General features: G+C 47.6%; 1 protein-coding gene across 3 annotated transcripts in view; it reads left to right on the plus strand.

Moving 5' to 3' along the window:
* The first annotated feature begins 1,744 nt into the window (after positions 1 to 1,744).
* Positions 1,745 to 20,522, plus strand: part of LOC135898945 (sodium-dependent nutrient amino acid transporter 1-like) — a 64,475-nt gene continuing 45,697 nt past the window's right edge. Inside the window, exons 1-5 of one of the 3 annotated variants that reach the window (XM_065428218.1) lie at positions 1,747 to 1,883; positions 8,903 to 9,104; positions 9,997 to 10,304; positions 15,053 to 15,243; positions 20,013 to 20,127. In XM_065428218.1, coding sequence (XP_065284290.1) covers positions 8,981 to 9,104; positions 9,997 to 10,304; positions 15,053 to 15,243; positions 20,013 to 20,127 — 738 coding nt within the window. In that variant the 5' untranslated portion in view covers positions 1,747 to 1,883; positions 8,903 to 8,980. Of the gene's footprint in view, positions 1,884 to 8,902; positions 9,105 to 9,996; positions 10,305 to 15,052; positions 15,244 to 20,012; positions 20,128 to 20,522 lie in introns of all 3 variants that reach the window. The other 2 variants (XM_065428224.1, XM_065428222.1) reach the window with 2 other exon arrangements.

Raw genomic sequence — 20,522 nt, forward strand, 5'->3', positions numbered from 1 at the left:
AAGGGGAAATTTCCAGAGGAGATCGGTGCATATATAAATTTAGGGGAGGGACTCGACATCGAAGTCTCGTTGATGTTAATTCTGTCTCTGTTGTTTTGCATCATTTCCTGCTCCAAGGGAATTGTAAGCGGTACGGTTCCGTGGATGCCCTTAAATTTGACTTTGACGCCAAAAGGGTGTATCTTCAAAACCTGACAAACGTGATATAACCAGTCGTTGGAAGACGGGTAAACACAGACCCTGCAATGGAAGCCTTGGCCAAACTGTCTGCCATTTCATTCATAAATGTACCTCTGTGTCCACGTACCCATACTAATCGTAAACACCGCAAATTACTTGGAGCCAGTGAGTGTATTCTATTTTTGGTCCTTCAGCACACTTCATAACGTCCCATGTAGTTCCGTTGCAGCAGTGCATTCAATTGAATTATTATTACCTCCTCAGTAAAAAAAAGCTTGTAATAATAATAATAATAATCACGTGATATATTACGTTGAGCTTTAACTTTCGCACTCTGCACTTTTATAGAACTACTGCAACTTGATTAAGATCCTCCTGTTTTCTTTCTTTCGCGCACGCAGTCCCGGATATTTATTTACTTGTTTATTACTATTGTTAATATTTTGCCGGTCCAAGATTTTTCATTTATGTCGCAGGTTTCGTGCAATTAACTGCACGGTCATGTGCATGGTAGAGAGTGTGCGCTCGCTCTATGCATGACTGAAGTTTAAAAAAATGGTAGTGAACCTTACGGCCTGCTTCCTGCGTCAAACTTATGTCGGCATCCATCACTGCTCACCATTTTCTCCTCTGCCAACATAAAACATTGCCTTTGTCTGCGCTACATCGCTGCATTAACGCATCACAGTGTAAATTGGTATCATTGCGGCATAGACTGTTAATGGTGTAGCGCCTAAACAAACATATCATGAGATTATCGTAGTGACCAGCAGAGCGTATAAAAATAAACGTTGCATGAGATTACATGTTGCCAAATGAGGATAAAAAGATTTTACGCATTGCATTTGTTATGAAGGCATTTCATTAACTATTACGCGAAAGCTTCGCATCACATAGAATCGAACATGTGGGCTGGATGTGCATACCTGTAAAAATGCTTGTACAGCGTAGCTCTTAGGCGCCCCTTCCTGCGGCAAGCGTCGGCGTTGCCCGCGTAACTGAGTCAACGATCACAGCGGCGGATGAAAAAAAAGCGGCGAGAATGAGGAGGCACGAGGATGAAAGTGGAGAGGGTGGTGCAGCGGAACCATGAGGCGGAAAGCAGAGGAGAGAATGGCGACAGCGTGAGAAGAAAAGCGCAGTGCGGGCGCCGTTGGCTACGAGATGGCGCCAGAGGTGGTGCGCGTCGTCTGAGGGCGCTGTAGGCGGAGGCTTGCGTGAATCGCGCCCACGCGTCACCCAAGCGGTGGCCCCACAGGCTGGCTCCCGCGATCTCCAGATTAGCGAGACAGTGGCGCCACACTTAGCTCCGTTTGCAAGGTGCCGTACGAGGCCGATAGCCCGCGCCATCCGATATGTCGCGAAATGAAATCACGTAAAGAGCTGCGCTCGAATTTCGCATTAGGGAGTATCGTGACCGTCGGTGAATTTTTCAGGCCCACCTTCATTTTCATGTCCGTCTCCTAGAGGGCGCCCCAGCTGAAAAAGACATATTTCTGCACAATCATTTAGGCAGCACAATAATGTCCTATTTCTTCTTGCGCATTTTAATGCATCTATAAAAGCAGTGCAGTGTCCACACCAGCGTGGGCCTCTATCACGCGCTTGTGTGCGCCTGTGCTAGTGCATTCAAAGAAGAAGAACGAAGAAGAACGGCAGTTCCCAGCATTCGTCACACGGACCGTTGGCACTTGGCTGTTAAGGTGAGCGAACGTCGTGCGCCTCATTCCATTCGAAATGGGCAACGCAAGCGCGATGAGCTAATGAGGTGAAACGAATTTTTATACGGCAGCCACTGTCGCTTCGGCGAGTATTTCCTCATAAGCGATGCTCGAGGTCTCGAGTTAAGCAGAGGGTTCGGCGTAGTCACAGCACAATGCAGCACGTTAGCGTGGCTGTGCCTGGATATTCTATGGGCACTTAAAGCTATCGGCAGGAATTTCATAGCCTTTTCTTGGGAATGTTAGCTGACAACTACCGGCTATCTTGAGCGACGCCAAATTGAGGCACCTACGGAGCTAGATCGTGGTCACTTTCTTCACTTGCACACTCGCCGATGATGACTGAATGCGTAGGTTAATGCCGTGTACAGTTGTACTAGTGTGAATACTTAGCAAACAAGCAAAGTTATTGCAATGGAGATGCCGTGGCCCTAAAACGGGAACCGCCACGTAAGGTAGCCCTGGCGGAAGCTCCATTTGTCACTTCGTGATAAACTCTCAGGCGATTTGTGGTGTCGCACATGGTGATTGAAGATTGGGAAGAATATTGGTGTCGCATTTCATGTTATCATCCGAAACCATGGGGCCAGGAATTTGCTGGCAATTTATGTGAGGCCATGAATGTCGTCATGACTAAAATCGCGTTATCCGGCCGGCTTCACGACTCAGCGAAGCCTTATCGTGCTTTGGACAGGCCGGCCTTAATTTATACCACGCACGGCTCTAAATGTTCACAGGGAATAGTGGTTTTCTTTGTCGATTTCGCACGTTTAAATGGGCGCCAGGCTTTCACCGCCGCTTCAAAGTCGATGATGAAAATAGCACGTGCTCCCGCGTAACCAATTTGCGGCAGGGGTTCGTCTCCCAGCGCCAATTATGACCTATAGCTCTTTGTAATGCACGTGACGTCGCTCGAGAGCGCTGCAGGTTAGGATGCTTTGGCGGAGCGCTCGTGAAGGAGAAAAGGTGGTCATGGCATCCGGGAATGAATCGTCGACCTCGAGCTCAGCAGCGTTAGGCCATAACCACTGGGCTACCGCGGTGGGTTGAGGACAGCCGTTGCCTTCTGTCGAATGTTGAAGTGGCTCGCACGCCACATGCGAAGAAGCGCGTCTGCCCCCTCGAACGTCGCAACGTGAAGTCTCGTTATTTTCGCGTCGCAGTCACGGCCCCTGCGCAGGCCACGACGCCAGACAGCTCATAGAAGCGGAGGTGGTGACCACAACACTTCCTTCCTTTGAGAACTTGTAGCCTTTGTAGCACCATTTAAAAGTTCAAACGCAGAGGTGGAACAACGCGGCGGCCACTCCATGTTTCCATAACACGGTCTTTGGTAGTCTGGTCGATGCAGAGCCTGGAGTTTCCGCTTTGAAACTTGCAGATGAAGCAACCAGCGTTGTGTCTGTAGTCGATTCAGGGTCCGTCTGGTTGTCCTGTGGGAACCCCGACAGGTGACGCCGGTTACGCTTCAGGGTTGTGCCATGATCTGCCTCCACGACGTAAAAGCGATGTCCTTGGCCCCCACTCAACACAGTAGCTCGAACTCTTTCAGGGCGTGCCCAGGCTCGTTCTCCTGTTTCTAGTGTAGGGAGCGGCTGAACTCGATGACGCTTGTTAAAGTTGGACTCACTTTTCGTATTGTAAGTTGCATCTCTTGTTACCACGGTGTCTCTAGCAGGCCAAGCTTGTTGCAGCAACTGTTTAATTTTCGGAATGCGAGGCCCGAGTTGTCTGCCAATCGGAGTTGTGTAGGGCTGAAGTCTTTCACTCAGTGTGTACCTATAGCCTAGAAAAGCCAGCTGTGTGTCAGTAGATTCATCAAGCCCTTCCTTCACTGTGCGGACCATCCTTTCAGCCACTTCGTTCGGCTGATAAAAGCGCGGGCTGCTGGTCACGAGTGTAAAACCACAGCTTTTGGCAAACCTTTTAAGTATATGAGAGGAAAATCATTGCAACATTATCCGATTCCACTACTACCGAAATACCATGCCGAGCAAATATGCTCTTAAGTACATCGACGACCGTAGAAGCTGTTGACGATCGAAGGGTAATAACTCCGGGGAAGCCAGAGTGGTAATTCGTAAGAAGCAAATTTGCTTGTCCTTTGCTGTGGAAGAGGTCCACACCAAGGACTTCCCATGGGTGACTCGGGAAAGGCGAGGAAATAAGTAGGTGTGCTGGATTGATGCGACTATATGCACACTGCTCGCATCTGGCCACTATGGACTCTGTGTTTCTTGAAGTTCCCGGCCAACATACCGGATCTCTGGCTTTCGCTTCGCACGGGTATACATCTTGATGACTATCGTGCAGTGAATTTAGGACTGTAGGTCTCAAAGAAGTGGGAACCACTTTGCATGGCCGTTTGAGCAGAAGCGCATCACAGATTGTGGTTTCATTAGCTATGGCAGCACACTTGATTAAGTGCAATAGCAGCTTCTTCTGAGACCAAGCCTGCGGGGCATATGTTATTCGGGACGTGCACTACCCATCCATGCTTCGGGCTCTCTCAATGTCTTGCGGAGTCAACGGCAAAGTTGATAACTTCCGTTGCAAATAATTCCACCGTGTCCAGGGGAGACGAAACCTTGGGTGGTATCTTCGAGAGAGCGTCCACAGTTTCTAGTATTTTCCTTGGAACAGACTGCATGGTGAACTGGTATTGCGTAAGTTTGGGGCACACTATTTGGATACAAGAAGGCAGCAATATTAAATTCCATTTTGCTCAACAGTGCAACTATTCGTTGATGGTACGTTTTCACAACGAAATTAATACCACGTGCGAACTCGTCGAATATCCGTATTGCCCATGTCGCCGCTAGAGCTTCTTTGTCTGTCTGACTATACGGTTGTTTGGTGGATATCATGGAGCTAGAAGCAAACGCTACTGGTCAACGTTCTCCTGAGAGCTGCGTTTGAAGTAAGGCAGTTCTTAGCCCACAAGAACAGGTGTTAACCGAAATTCTTGTGGCATAGGAAGACTTGTACTTCGCCATACACCTCTCTGACACTAACAGTTTGATTTTGATGAAAGTTGACTCTTGGTCCGGTAGCCATGCCTAGGCTGTTTTTTTCCCTAAGAGCCCGCAGGGGAGATTTAACCTCGGAATACCCAGTGGAAACCTTGCTAGATGGTTCACCATTCCGAAAATTCGACGAAGTTCGTCAATGTCCTTGGGAGCTTCAAATGTCTTGATAGTTTCATGCCATCAGCTTAGACGACCACTTCCAGCAAAGATACTTCGTACAAACCAAAGCGGCACTTATGTTGGTTGATAGTTACACCGGCTTTCGAAAGGCGGAAGATGACGTGCTCCAAGCGGACATCATGCCCTTTTTTGTCACGACTGAAGACAAGGATGTCGTCTAGTATATTATTACACCTTCTTGATCATCAAGGATTAGTTCCATGTGTTATTGAAAATATTCTGTCGATTTCATAACCAATGGCAGGCGACAAAAGCAGTATCTGCCAAAAGGTGTGACGAAAGTCGTTAGCTCCTGAGATTTTGTAGCGAGCTTGACCAGGTAAAATCTGGCTATAGCATTCAGCTTCAGACAAACTTTTGAGTCGCCTAGAAGACCGAGATCATGGTCAATGGGTGGAAATGTGGCGCTGCTGGAGCACAGCTGCACTCAAACGAGTCAGATCGATGCAAAGTTGGTAACCACCTGAGGACTTTGGAACTACTACAAGTCCCGCCCGCCAAGAAGTCGGTTTACCAGATCCACGAATGAGTCCTTCGGCTTCCATCCTGTGCAGTTCCTGTCGAACAATACCTTGTCATGGGATAGGGATTGATAAAAGTACGGCACCAGGCTTAAGCCTGATCTGGTACTCATCTTTCAGCATGCCAAGGCCTTTCAACACTTCCGCATGGTGCTGTGGTCGAGGGGTCTCTACGCCTCCAAGGAATCTGACGACCTCGAGCGCTTGGAGCAGTGGTAAACCTAGTAGTGGAGTAGAAAGGAACTGTACCACATACAGCCGGTAGGCACTCGTTTTCTCTTGCCAGATGATCCGGGCGACGTACGATCCAATTCCTCGAAGTGGTTGACCTCCTTGACCTCTCAACAGGTTGTCCAGTTTAACGAGCTGCGGAGGCACTGTAGGCAAACCACCTGCCACAGCCGAGACTTCCGCACCAGAGGCAACATTGAAATAGCAGTTTAATTGTCTGCTGTGACGTCCACGTACTTGGCGTTCTCAGGCACTACGACAGTATCCAGGCAGATGGTAGCCAGGTCGGTCGGCTCTGTTTTGCTGTAAGAACGTACCTCAGCGAACTGACCTTTCTTTCGACCGTGATTACAGAGCGACGCACGTGCTGGGCATTCTCAGCGTGGAGGCAGCGAACGCCCGCAGATCATCAAGTAGCGCCGCCGGCGCCTTCTATCCTGGGCGGCGCGTCTCGCTGACTGGCATCCGAGTGTCGAGGGACTGTGCAAAAATTTGGCTGCGCCTGGTTGAACTGATGTGCGACCTTCCACTGTTACTTTTGTGGGTCGTTCTTTCTCGGCTTCTTCCCGTTCGCGCGCTTGGGTCCCAGCATTTTTTAGCGTCTACTCGGAGTTACGGCGCAGCTGATCCGAATGACGAGCGTCTCTTAAGCCTACTACAAATTTGTCCCACACGAGATGGGTCGAAGGGTAGTTGCAATGCTTGACTAATCTGCACTGTTCCGTGTTGTAAGCGTCAACGCTTTCGGCCGATTCTTGAGTACGCTTGTGAAAGCGAGAAGTTGCATAGAGCTCGTTAGCCGCGTGAACAAAGTGCTCCGTGAAACGCTGAACGACGGTTTTGTAGGATAGCAGTTCATCCGCAGAAAGTTAGAAAGTACTGAGCAGGGGATGACTTTCGGGGCCCATACACTATAAAAGTGAGCGTACTTATACTACGGCGGAAGCATGGCAAACTCCAAGGACAGTCTGCATAACGTGTTTTTCACGTTGACCAAGACGTTGCGTTGGCGAAGCCGAACGCGTCGGGTTGCAAAAGAGAAATACCAAGACACTTGGAATTGGAAGTCATGCTCGCTGGTCGCGGTTTCTTCTTCTGCAGATGAAGCACAATGTAGGCGTTTATTCGGCCGCCTCTGGCACGATGTCGAATGTTAACGTAGCTCGCACTCCGCGGGCGAAAAAGAGACATGTCTACTTTCTTGACCATCCCAAAATGAAGTGCCTTGATTATCGCGTCGCAATCCCGTCCCCGACACAGGCAGCACCCCTATACAGCTCATAGAAGCATCGGTGGCGACCACAAACCTTCCACGCCGGCTGTACTGCCGCTTTATACAACATGCACAATGAATTGTCTCATGTGTGCAGCCACCTATGCTACGTACTGCTACAAATATGCTGGTTATTGGCTCACTTCCTTATGGAATTACACAATGAAGCAACAAATGCTACCTAGAGGGCGAATCAGGAAGTCCTTGTCCCCATTGTTTATCAGCCGAGATAAGGTACGTACAGGTAATTACAAATATATGTAATATATTATTCAACTTACACTATTTTTTCCACATAGTCCGCACACTGGTTGAGACATTTGTTCCATCGCAGCACTAAATTTGAGATGCCCCTGTGGCAGAATTCGTTCGGCTGACTGTGTCCGGCTGACTGTGGCACCACTGTATAGGACTGCCATGATGTTCCATGACGCGGGTAGCTTTCTAAGAACGTCAGATAATTAGCTTAAGTTAACAATCATCGTCGACTGTTTCTGGATGTTTTTTTTATCACCACACAATTTTGTTTTTTGCGTGTAATCGTCACACAAAAAGCTGCCTTATGTATATATATGCGTAATTGTAGAGTTTGTGGTCGCCTCTCTCACGTGGATGAATAGGTTCTGGTAAAATAAGCGCGAACAAATTGCACAGGGACACAAAGCCTATGTGTCTGAGTAATTTATTTGTGCTTCGTTTTCCAGTCAACATGTCTGACCACCTAGCCCTTCTGAATGGATTCCGCTTGTAAAAACAGTCGCTGGCGCAGTTTATTTTTGTGGTTGCTTTTGCAGGCGTTACCTCCTTAGAAACGCGCTTTGGGCTGGTGCAGGCTCGCTTTCATACCAGGTCATATACCTCTTGCTCTTGATTTTTCTCGAATCCCATGTTCTAGCAGTCGAAACGAACAATTTCTTTATATGACAGACCATATCTATATTGTGCTTCTTGGAATCTAGTCATTCTCGAAGCGTACTGCCACGGCGAGAATCCTCCCAGCTGTTAATTAGTTTTTCTTCCGGAGCATTCGCATTGCTTAGAATCGCCTAGCCGTGAGAGAGCTAGAGCGAGTAACAATGTATCTCATGACGCGGTGGTCTACCAGAATGCTGAAGCTGTGCAAAGAACTCAAAAAGCTGCGGCGTGCATAGCCGTGCTCAATGCTAGAGAATATTTCATACAACACGTTCATGACGAATGCATTGAGGGTTTTCGTGGTTAAGCGATCCCGAGAGCGTGGTCACGCATTCCAGCAGCGTCAGTTCAGCAGCATTCAGTTCAGTTAGCATATACTCTCTCGTATTCACTCACTAACAACGTTCACAACTCCCTCACACTCATGCACACTCACACTCATGCTCCCTCGCTTTACTACCCACACACATTAATACACCGCAACATTCACTCATGCTTATCGACACTTCCACTTTTACTTACCAGCACACCGTCGCACTCAAACGCGCCCACTCCACTCACTGGTACTCACGTAAGTGCTCTCTTTCGCGTTCACGCCCACGTCCACTCAATACGACCGTAAAGGACAGTTGTTAAAGCTTACGCAAACTGACACTGACTCCTGTTCATACTCCTGCCTACTCAATTTCACCGGCACTCACCCCATCCATCCTCGCGTCTGCTCCCGCCGTTAGCGACTCGCTCACGCTATATCTCACGCCTGTGAAATCTGTGGGGCGATCGTGCGGCAGCGTACTATAAGCGAGTATGCCGACCTATGATTTGTACTCTTCATTGCCATTCGTTTTCCAGAAAGCCGTAGTGCGCCCGGCTGATATCACTCGCCGTCTCCGCTAGCTGCAGCAGTCGTACCACAGTGCACACGTAGCCATGGTGGAGCTAGACCGCGCTGAGTGGGCAGAAAAGACGGACTTGTTCCTGCTCTTCTTCACGGCCACCGTGGGACTGGGTAACGTGTACGCTTTCCCGTACGCCATCTACACCAACGGATTCGGTGAGCGGACCTATCTGCGAATTCGTTTGAGGAGGAGAGAGAACAGCTTCTGGGCAAGCATCTTGTAGTGAATTATAGGTGGATAAACCGTGCATTTCATTTTAAGATGTGTGGATTTAGACCACTTCGCATCTACGGATTGCGTAGCAACGGAACCGTAAATTTTTGGGAATTAAGCAATTGTGCAAGTAAAGACACTAGGCTCAAATGATATGGTCCCGGTTTCATTTCCCAGGCGGTACTTCGTCGTGATATGATGGCGCAATATGTAATCACCCGGGAACAGGACATCGCGAAGTTCTGACACTCGATCTATCTAGTTAGGTCACTTATGCTGCGACCCGTTGTGAACGACGATCTAGAAGCGTAGCGAACGACTGAGCACACCAAAGCGACCGCCAAAGCTCAATGTCCTGCTGTCGTGTGACTACTTTCTGCATCATAGCGTCCGGACACAACGCAATCGAAGCCTAAACGGGCCATAGAAAAGCTAAAGGTGGAATTATTTAGGGCGCTGTCAGTCTTGCTAGCAACCTTCCTATGCTTTAGAGGTGGTAAACTGGCATTTAACAAACACAAAAGCAATTCAGTGCTCGCTTTATTACGTCACAACAGCAGTCCGAAACTTTGCTATTCGTATGCAGGCTGTGTGACCGAACATACCGGCCTACCCACGAAAACAAAAAGAACATATTCGTTGTTACAAGGAACTCGTACGATCTCGGAGAATCGACGTGCACATGGAGCTCGGCTCGTACCTCGTAACCAGCGTTTTATTTTCTTTTTCAGGTTTTTGCGACTATGCAGAACTATTCGTAGAGTCGTGCTTGCATTAGGCCGGATGCGAATTTTCCGTTTCGTGTGCATCGGAAGTGTGCGCGACTCGTTGCAGGCGCCTACCTGATTCTGTACGTGTTCTTCATGGCGGTCGTGGGCCAGCCGCTGTATCTGCTCGAGGCGGTCATGGGCCAGTTCAGCTCGTGCGGGCCCCTGCACGTGTTCGCCTGCTTCCCGCTGTCCAAGGGACTCGGGCTGAGCATGTGCACGCTGGCCGCCATGCGCGTCATGGACGCCGGACTGGTGCTCACGCAGGGCATGCTCTACTGGGTGGGCTCGTTCACGCCGCGCATGCCCTGGATGACCTGCGACGCCGGCTGGGGCGCCGATCTGGCAACCTGCTACGTTCGCTCCCCGGGCATAGTGAGCTTCCTTTAGTTGATCTGCTCTTTCCTAGCAGACTTCAAGAGACTTCTAAATGTGATATGTGCAGAGATATGTCTGCAGAGAAGAAAGGCGCGCATTTTATTGCGATAGTCACTACATGAAAATTTCAGGTGCATTTTTGCCGTTGTCGTGATGTTCTGCATGAAGTCGAATTGTTGTAACGACGTCGCCGCGCGTCGTATGCGGTATGTGCAAGTGAAAGCACGCGACAGAAGCCGACGACCGCGGCACAATCTAGCGCGCGCGAAGGAAGAAAGCGGAGAGCAAACGCGCCGTCTTTCGTCGCGCGAAAGGCCGTGGTGGGATGGGAGGGAGCGAGGGATGGAGGACGGCGTTGTGCTGCTGCAGCAGCTACTCATTTTGCGACCCGGCGCAAGGGGAACCGACGATTGCGGCTCAGTCTAGCGCTCCACGTATGGAGGAAAGCGGGGAGGCAGCGTGGAAGGAAGGGAGGGGGGGCGGCTTCAACTCCGCCAACAAGTGCGTACTTTGCACAGCCGCTGAAGGTCGCTCGCACCCTATCTTGACAGGGATCTGCAGGCGGCTCATACCTTTGTGCGCGCTGTGTCCTCGCCGCTTTTGCGTTGAAGCGATAGACCGCACTAGGGTCACTTGGCTCGCCACTGTTGCCACGCTTGCAGCGTTTTGACAGCGAGTGTCCACGCTCATCGAATGTCACGTGTTAATGTTTGCTTGTGCGCGCTGATACCATGCTTGTTATTTCAGTTATTAAGCGAATGTTTCTAAGTTTATACGCCCGATAACACTACTATACTGCGTATACGTGTACTAATTTGCTATCGCAATCGATGCTTCGCCTTTCGGACGAAATTGCGAATTTTTATTTATCGCCACTTCGACTAGGTATCCTTGAATTGAGTTGCGGTTACTCTACAACAATAGGGTTGCGAGGATGGCCAGCCAACTAGTAGTTTAAGGGGAACCTGGCCACCTCACACAGGGCAGCTTCATAGCGGCTAAGCAAAAGCAGACGTTATTCATAATGCATTCTAATACTAAAAGAAAGAAAAACCACGGCCAGAAATAATAAAGTTATCGTGGGAAGATATCGCACAGCTGTAATAGAAAAAAATGGCATAGTGACGAAACAAAGAAAGAAAAAGAACACGAACTTATCTCGGCAGCAAACGCCATCACACAAGTATATCGCGTGGCTATTTAAGAGGCGGAATAGATACATTGAGACAATGAGACCATTTTCATTGTGTATTAGATTTCACAGTGTCGTGGAAGGAAAAGAAGCATTTGCTCTCCGTCGTTAGTTCTGCTTTTGTTAGCATTCTAAGGCTCTAGCTGACGTACTTTATAAAAAGAAATATGCTGCTGTAAGTATGCCAGTGTTTTTAATGCGTCATCATTCTTAATTTTTCCCATTCTACGTAAGCGCGAAAGCCTGTCTCTGTAGAAGCATTCAACATTATAGCGTTAAGCTTAGGAAACAAAGGAGTGGTGTCACAGAGATATGGTGCTGGGTAGACAAGTTGTATTGCTCTTGTTCGGAGTACTGTCAGTTTATGCATGTTCTCTACAGAAGTCGTTCTCCAGGCAAGAATTCCGTACTGAACTCAAGGCAAAGACATTGCATTACATAAAAGCATATTAACGAATGTACGAAGACAATTACAATGACGAAGCATACTACCAGTTACTCTAGACAATTTGTAAAGCGATTTGCTTTGCATTTCCATGACATTGCTTCCGAGAAGTATGCGCCAAGTGATTTGAAAGACGCTGCTAGTTCCATTTCAGTATTGTTTTATTTATTGGGGATAGTTGAAACTTTTACGTGGGGTTATACTTCCCCTTCTTCGAATATTTGCCATCTTCAAATTCTCCCTCTCTTTGTCGCCACGTCGAATCATTGAATCATTTTTACGGTCTGAATAAATCTCCACGATTTCCGATAGCCTATTTGGATCGCACCTGCTAGACTGCTAGACTTACATCCCCTAAACACCACAATGAATATAGGATACCTTCTTGTCATCACCGCATCTAGCCGTTTAAATAGCTTTTTGTCTGCAGCATACCGTATGCCCGAGCTAATGTTAGCCAAGCTGTCCCACGAAAAAAGAAAGATTACAAAAAACACTGCAAGGTACGATCTTAAGACCTACGGTGTTCCGTCATCATACGCCTGATGACTAAAAACCGCAGGCCTGAAAGTCGTATCTTGCATCAAGTTTTTTAATGCGTTTTTTTTTTCGGAGAATAGCTTGGCTAAAGTTAGATGGGGCAACCTATAGCACACAGAAATACTGAATTTGATCATGTCTGATCTTTCGAGTTTGCTGAATTCCTTGGCCAGTTACCACCGCTTTTTATATTCGGTATGTCAATTTATTACCTTTCTTTAGCCTCCTTCGTGGGTCGATCCTGAGAATAGTGCAGTTTGGATGCCGTGAGCTTTTCCGAAGGCTTACAGAAAATCCTGACGATGCGAATAACATTGCGAATTTTTAGAAGAGTGGTTATGGCAAGCGGCACATGCCACGAAACAGGGTACGTATTTTAATTTTGTCGCTACTTTCCTAAATGCACTAAATGATCTATATTTAGCACAGCTACGGGACTATTGACCATTTAGCGTTCGTAGCTACTGACGAGGTGGGCTAATTTCAGTTTTTAAGTTGTGCTAGAAGTCATCCTTCTTGACCCTGCAGCAGGAGGAACTTTCTCTTCCTTTTTTTTTATGAGAAACTTGAAGCCAGCGCTTGAGGAGCGCAGGAAACTGCATGCAGGAGCAAGGTCAGCTGTTGACGTCTTCTGAGGTCCCCCAGTATGCACCTCTTCCAGAGTGTGCGTCGGCGCCGCGCAAACTGACCTATCATTTGTTTTAATTTGATTCTGACTAGTGGAGGCGCTTCACTCATCACTCTGTCGATACGCCAAAACGAGGCATAGCGCATTGCTGTTTGGTCCCGCTTGTGAAGGTTGTGCTCTTCGTGACTATGTAGTTAATATCTTGCCTGAGAATTATATATGATGGCCAATGTTCTGGAGTGCCGACGTCAGAGTGAAACCGTGGTGACGCCATGAGACGCAAGCACTACGTCGAAACAAGATTGGTCCGTTTGCGTAGCCTAAACCGGGAAAAGTCAGACGTCAGCGTCTCAGGCTTCTTGCGCTCCTCCTGAAGTGCCCAGGTTCAGTTACCCAGTGAAAAACGAGAAAACCTATTCTGCTGCACGGCCCAAGGAGACGCGCTATTTCAAAACTAGTGAGGTCAACTCATCAGTAGCTGCAAACTTGGCATTGTCAGTAGCAGCTGCACTCTGTAAATTAGATTAATTTGCATTTAACTAATTAGCAAGGCAGTTTAACCATAGCCCATTGCCTGACGTCCGTCAGTCCCGATAATCTGCTTTCTAAACTAAGGCTTCCTTATCTGGAGGTCTCTACTTTAGGAATTTTGGGCAGTCTACAGAAAAGCACCCAGTACGTGAAAGAACAATATTGTATTAGTGTATATTTTATTTTGAGGCGGGCAGGGGCTAGGGCGGGAATACAAAGTATTCTTCAAGGACTTCAAACTCATTTGAGGTTCGTGAGGTTTGGGTACATAGTCATTTTCGTCTCACCGAATTAGATAATGTGAGGCTTTTTATAACACGTAGGACAACGAAAAAAAAAATAGGTGTTAAAACGACGTTTCGTAGAAAAGACGCACCAAGTTGGCGTAGAGCTACGTACGAAGCAGTGATAGTCTGACGAAGTAGTTCTGCGGAAACCCGCAAGGTGGAGAGAAGTAATTGATAAAGGGAAAATCAGACATCCACCCGTTCGTAGCAATTGCTACAGAGAAAACGCATGCGGGTTCCTCGAAAGAAAAGCCTCAGAGTTGAAGAAAAATTCGTCCTGGTCCGGGACTCGAACCCGGGACCACCGCATTTCCGGGGCAGCCGCTCTACCATCTCTTCTTTCGAGGAACTAGTATGGGTTTCCTTTGTAGCAACTGCTACGAATGGGAGGATGTCTGATTTTCCCTTTGTCAAGCAGTGATAGTGCGTGGCTATCGCAAAAAGAGGGCGAAATTACGCTCGCATGCGTCGCACAAACTGCGCGAACGTAAAATCTGAACTGTGAGCCTGACTACCTGCCGTGGTGGCCTAGTGACCTTGGCGTTGCGCCGCTGAGCCCGAGAGCGAGGGATGGCATCCCAGTTGCGGCAGCCGTATTTCGATGGGAGCGGAAAAAAAAAATGAAACGCCCTTGTTAACGGTAAATTGGGTGCCCGTTGAAGACACCTAGGTACACTCAAAATCAGTCTGGTGTCCCCCACTACGACATGACACGTACTCATATCGTGATCTTGGCACGTGCAAACCCAGAACCTAGTATAATGTGAAAATAAAAGGAAAGCGAAACTATCGCTGCACGACGGGTATCCTCGCAACCAGCTGGCTGGCCTGTTGTGCGCATCTGCGTCTGTTGACCACTGGGTGATAGTGAGCGCTGTGCTACCTTTAGATATGTCTCACAGCAAACTCTGCGCTGTTGGCGTTCGTATTTTGCGCCGTAAGAAAGTATTACCAGAACAGGCAAAATGCACGGCCGGTTGCCTGGACGCCCCCCGCAATAGCGCGACAACCTAAGACGTTTGAAAGCTACAGCAAACTTCTTTGATCTTCCGCAGCTGCTGTTACATAAGCGTACAGTATGTTCGTGTGGCGTTGTTTGCGATAAGTTGCGCACTCACCCAGCGTCTGTGCGAGCCCGCGCTGGAGAGCGTGGTGGCTGACAACGCGGCGCTCAACCTGACTGACGAGAACCGGCTACACGCGGTTCCCATGCTCTACCACGGACGCGTCGTGCTCGTCATCTACGAGTACTACTTCAGCCGCCTGCATGGGTGCGTTCTCGCCAACCAGTCGTCCGCCGAGCAGTACTACACGTAAGTGCCGCACTCTCTGTTGGCACGCTGCTCTGAAATTGTGAACCGAAATGAAATGCAGTATCTATTCGAACATGGGTCGGCCTTTTTGCAATAATGTTGCCCGAAATCAGCCGTCGAACTATACTCGTGAAAAAAAGAAATCTAGCAGAAGTACTGAACTACACTCTAAGAACAGTTTACACCCTTTGACGTGCCCCTTCTGCCGCACAACGATTATCGTCATCTGCCTTGATGCGTTTCCTTTCTTTATCGCTGAGAGCCCGGAAATTTCCAGTAACGAACGGCGCGCGCGTTATCAGAAGGGGCACTCCAAAGGGTGTAAACTTTTTGTCAATAAGCATGAATTTCTACACGGTCGGTCCTCAGCAGCTCAGCACGCTCCGTAAATTATATGGACGCCCATTTTTCGTTACATTTGTAATGGAGCATTCATATAGATGCCATAGTTAGCAAAGAATCTAAAACGCTTGTCCACGCAACTTGCGTTTAGCTAACCTCGCCACTGAACTTCTTGCTTACGCCCCTTCGGTACGCTCTGAAATGGAATGTGGATCCGGAATTTCGAATAAACCTGTGCAACATAACGCTGCTAGATTCATCACAAGAACTACCTTCGAACATCACTCATAACAGAAATAAGATCGTCAATTACAGTCGTTCTTCTCGGAAAACGCAGACTGTTGACGCTTCTGTCATTCTTTTTTTCCACAAAACTTACTACAATCAGTCATCACGCACTACGCTTCAGATCAGACTAACCCACCGTGCGTAGGCGCGACTTGATCATCAGCTTAACATGTAGCCTATCTTCGCCCGAACTTGTGTCTATTTTTGGGATAGCAATTATATCGACACTCCAGGCGGATTTCTGTCGTCGCCGTCGCCGTGAGATTCTATATGTGTGAAAGTGCATGAGAGTGCGTCGGGGAACGCGGTTCAATCTCGAGTGCGCCAGCGAGGGATCGCGGCCCGGATGCGTGCCCTCTCGTGTGAGGGGTGAGGCGAGGGAAGAGGGACCTTCTCCGGCGGCTGCTACGGTGCCTCGCTCGCCGCTCCTACAGAGTGGACACAACCGCGGCGTCTACTACGGCGTTGGCCACGCGAATTGCAGACGCCGTAGGGACTCGTTGCCGGCGCTCGTGTGTCTTGAAAGCGGTATGTGCGACCTGGCTAAAGTGCGCGCTCGCGCGGGCCTCATCTTCAAAGCAATCTGTGATCTCTTTAGAGTGCGCGTAGTGCCAGTGGCTTCGCATGTGCTTTGCGTTTGATGTTTTTTGTACACGTTGAAGCTACATATGCACGGAGGTCAATTGGCACACGGCTGCTGCCGCGATTCCTAAATCCAGCGTTTTCACAGACAGTTTCCGTTGTCATCGAGCGGTGTGTTTTCATGTTTAGTTGTACGAGCGTGACACCGTGCTGCTTAATTTAGCTAAAACACGTTGACGGGTTAGTTGATCTGAACCCATGATTGAATGCGTAAGCGCGACAGAACAAGGACGCAGAAGGAAGCAGACAAAAGGACAGCGCTCTCTCCGTGTGTCTGTTGCATTCTACGTCCTCGTTGAGTCACGCTTGCGCATTCTATGTTAATTTAGTAAGTAAATGTTGACAAGTTCATACGGCCGATAGAACTACTGCCTTTACTTCGTACAGCTATCTACTAATTTGCTGTCGCATTCGGTGCTTCGCTTTTCCGGCGGAACTACATATTTTATTTTTTTCCCTCACGCCGACTTCTCGCCATCCGTCAGTGAAATGAGCACCCGGCTGACATCGCTCGCACTGATGATCGTAACGCATTTGTAAAGAGTCTGAAATGTATTTAGAATATGCAAACTTGTCTTTGTTTATGATACTTTCAAAACCTTTAGCATCTTCTTTACGCATTGCAGATACATTAAAAAAAGTCATTCCCGCTGTGCTCTTGAAGGCTTTTCTTGTAGTTCTAATTTTTGGTTGTTGCATCGGATGTATTTCTGGTTACGACTTACTTGTAAATCATCTCGGAAGTGCTTCCAGTTGCTGTTCTAATTAATTGCGCCTTTACTGATGATACGCAACTTAGTTTTGTTGGAACTCAATCATTGCTGTATTTATTTAGCTTGTTTTGATGCTTACTTGTGCATGTTAAGAAGTTGCGCTGCCCTCCTTTATTCACGTTTGTGTCCCCCCTAAGTAATGCTATCGGGCTTTGGGGTACTTGAATAAATAAATAAATAAATAAATAAATAAATAAATAAATAAATAAATAAATAAATAAATAAATAAATCCGATACATCCTGCGCACGTCTCTTACATCACCGTTTGACCGCATTTCCCGTGTCCTGCAGACATCCCTTGTATGTCCGCGAATGACACCATGTGGACATGCTGCGTACACTTCGCGGACATGTCAGGTACTTCTGAACAGTGACCGCAGCTCACCCTTTGTGACAGATGCAACGAACACTCTCCACGCATCTGAATACATTTTGTGCAGACGTTACATGCACGCACGTGTGAAGAAGTGCAGCATATTTCAATTATTGGGGTTTACGTGCCAAAACCACGATCTGATTAGGACGCACGCCCTAGTGGGGGGGGGGGGGGGGAGGGGGGAGGCTCCCGAATAATTTGGACCGCTTGGTGTTCTTTAACGCGCAAGTAAGTACACAGGTGTTTTCACATTTCGCGTCCATCGAAATGCGGTCGCCGTCGCCGGGTTTCGATCCCACGACCTCGTGCTTAGCAGGCCAACACCATAGCGACTTAGAAACCACAGTGGGTGCAGCATACTGCTACGCCTTCCGCCAAGCGCAAATGACCTATTGAATTGAAATGTTTAAAGTAAATTGCGTCACAACATTTGTAAAGTACGACGCATACACGAGCCTCAGACGCGATAGCTTTGGATTGTAATTCGAACGTGCGAGCAAACAAAATTTTGTAACAAAGACTGAATTGGAGGACAAGCGTTCACGTGCATGCCATAAAAGGCCGATATTTGATAACCTTGGTTCAACCGTGGTGGGATATGCCAAGCACGTACATGTACGATATCCTTAAGACAATCAAGATATCTGAAACTGCAAGTCCGGCGGAGATGCTATTGTTCTCCTAAATGGCGCAAGGACATTGGGCCATGATTAGGATGTCCTACGAACGAAGAGTTTTCACTGGGATGGCCCACGACAATTTGTAAGTCGGCTTATGTCTGAGCTTACGTTGGGCTTACATGGATTTCTGGCATCTACGTGTTACACTTATGAAATTGTATATTCCTGGCCGATAGTAAGCAAGCATCTATCCTTCTTTCTGTGCAGCATGTACAGTACGAAATGTGTGGCAAAGCAGAAATCATATTCATTAGAAAATTTATTTCGAAACAGTTATCTTACAAAATTCACACTTGTGCTGCATAACCCTGTGCCCATGCACTCGAACAAATCGATCACTGCAACCACGTTATCAAAACGGGAATTTCCCTTTTAATGACACCGTGGATGTATCTGCCTTGCAATAAAGGCAACGCTTGGTGCTGCTAAAATGTATGATGAAGAAAACAATCACACGAACTACAAAATGACGTATAGGCAAAAATAATATCTAAGAGAAAAGGATGTAGGTACATCAAGAGGTACACTGGTTTCGGAAAGGCACTATACTGCAATCAACTAAGCAATGAAAGAAATCATTATTCTGATCATAAAGTAGAAAAAAAACGCACTTTTCAGTCCAGAAAATTCTCACAATTATTATTACGTCAAATATTCATAAGCTAGGCGCTTGCGAAAAAGCCTCATGCTGGGTTTGAAAGCGGCAAAATTTATTTTAAATGTACCTGATACAGTGCGTTGGCAACGTACTTTGGCAGGACGTAGTTCGCACTTCGCCTACCACCCTGTCACAGCCGGCCCTGGAGAATGTTCCGAAAGCAACCTCGGTTCCACGTATTTTCGCCAGTCATTTGCCGACGTACCTGGCAAACAACTTTGTCCCAAATATGCACCTTCTATAACTGCCCACTATCGTGGCCAGCCGACATCCCTACGGCCGTTTTCAAGTTGTCGGCCGTCAGCCAATTCGCTTAGGTAATATATCTGCATGCCTACTCTGAAACTAGCGGTCGGAAATAGACGAGGTGGCGCCACTAACATGTGCGAGGGTTCTCATTAGGGTGCCGCCGTTGCGCTTGATAAAGGGCTTCTATTGCTTGAGCTGTTAGATCGGACGGCTTGGATGTGTTCAGCAGATAACTGCCCATCTATATACTACCTTTCCAAACTATTTCATTGTTTGCAACCCCACTCTGTGCCCCTTCAATGAGCTACCACCATTCGTTCTTCCCGAGATTCACTTGACAAAAGAGTACCGCTGAATATATATGGACACCGCAACGTTGACACGCGAGCAGATATCGATCTTGGCAGCATCGTAAATGTTAAGCGGTGACAGCCACACACGTTCCATTGCACAATGGTCAAATTTTGAACCATCACTTGGTTACCGCAAGTTATTTTAGACGTCCTTGCTTAGGCAACTATTGCCTATTGTGCTTGATTGCTAACATTAGTACTTCAGTTTCGCTAACGTGTATCGTTTTTCCATTTATTTAGCGTTTCTTAGTATAGGAAATCGGCCATAAGAGTAACAGCCGCATATCTATGATGAAATCTGTACAGCCAATTTTTCATACTGCCCAGCGCATACTCTCATGCTTACAGATCATTCTCCGAGAGTTAGAAAAAAATTGGATCACATATTTAACTGAACCCTTGCGCAGGAACCACATCCTGAACAAAGGCACAAGGGCCCTCAGCCGAGACCTGGTGTACTGCTCGGCCGCCGTCTGGCTGCTCATATTTCTCGCTTCGCTTAACATACGCACGTTCATGTGGGTGAGTGCATCTCTCCATGCCCTTACCATTGGGATGCCAGTGCCTGTTGTACTCTTAGGTAACTGCAGCTACACCTGTACACCTAGAAAAATCAAATCACCCGAACATAAGGCAGCCTGTATGTAGATGAAGTTAAACAAACTCTATTGATAAAAGTACTTGATAGTGAACAAATTTGTGCTGTTTATTGTACATTAACTGTAGTGGCGTGAATACAGGCGCCATGCGAAGAAAACGACCCTTATAAGCATCACACCAACACTTTATTTAAGGGGAGGCGTCCGGAGAACATACTTTCTCCACTGCTTGGGTAATGCGTAAGCAATCAAGACAGAAAGGCACAATTTGACAACACTTTATTTTATCTGTTTATCCTAATTGGTTATGGCGTCTTC

This window comes from Dermacentor albipictus, chromosome 10 (genome assembly GCF_038994185.2).
Source record: "Dermacentor albipictus isolate Rhodes 1998 colony chromosome 10, USDA_Dalb.pri_finalv2, whole genome shotgun sequence".
Classification (NCBI taxonomy): domain Eukaryota; kingdom Metazoa; phylum Arthropoda; class Arachnida; order Ixodida; family Ixodidae; genus Dermacentor; species Dermacentor albipictus.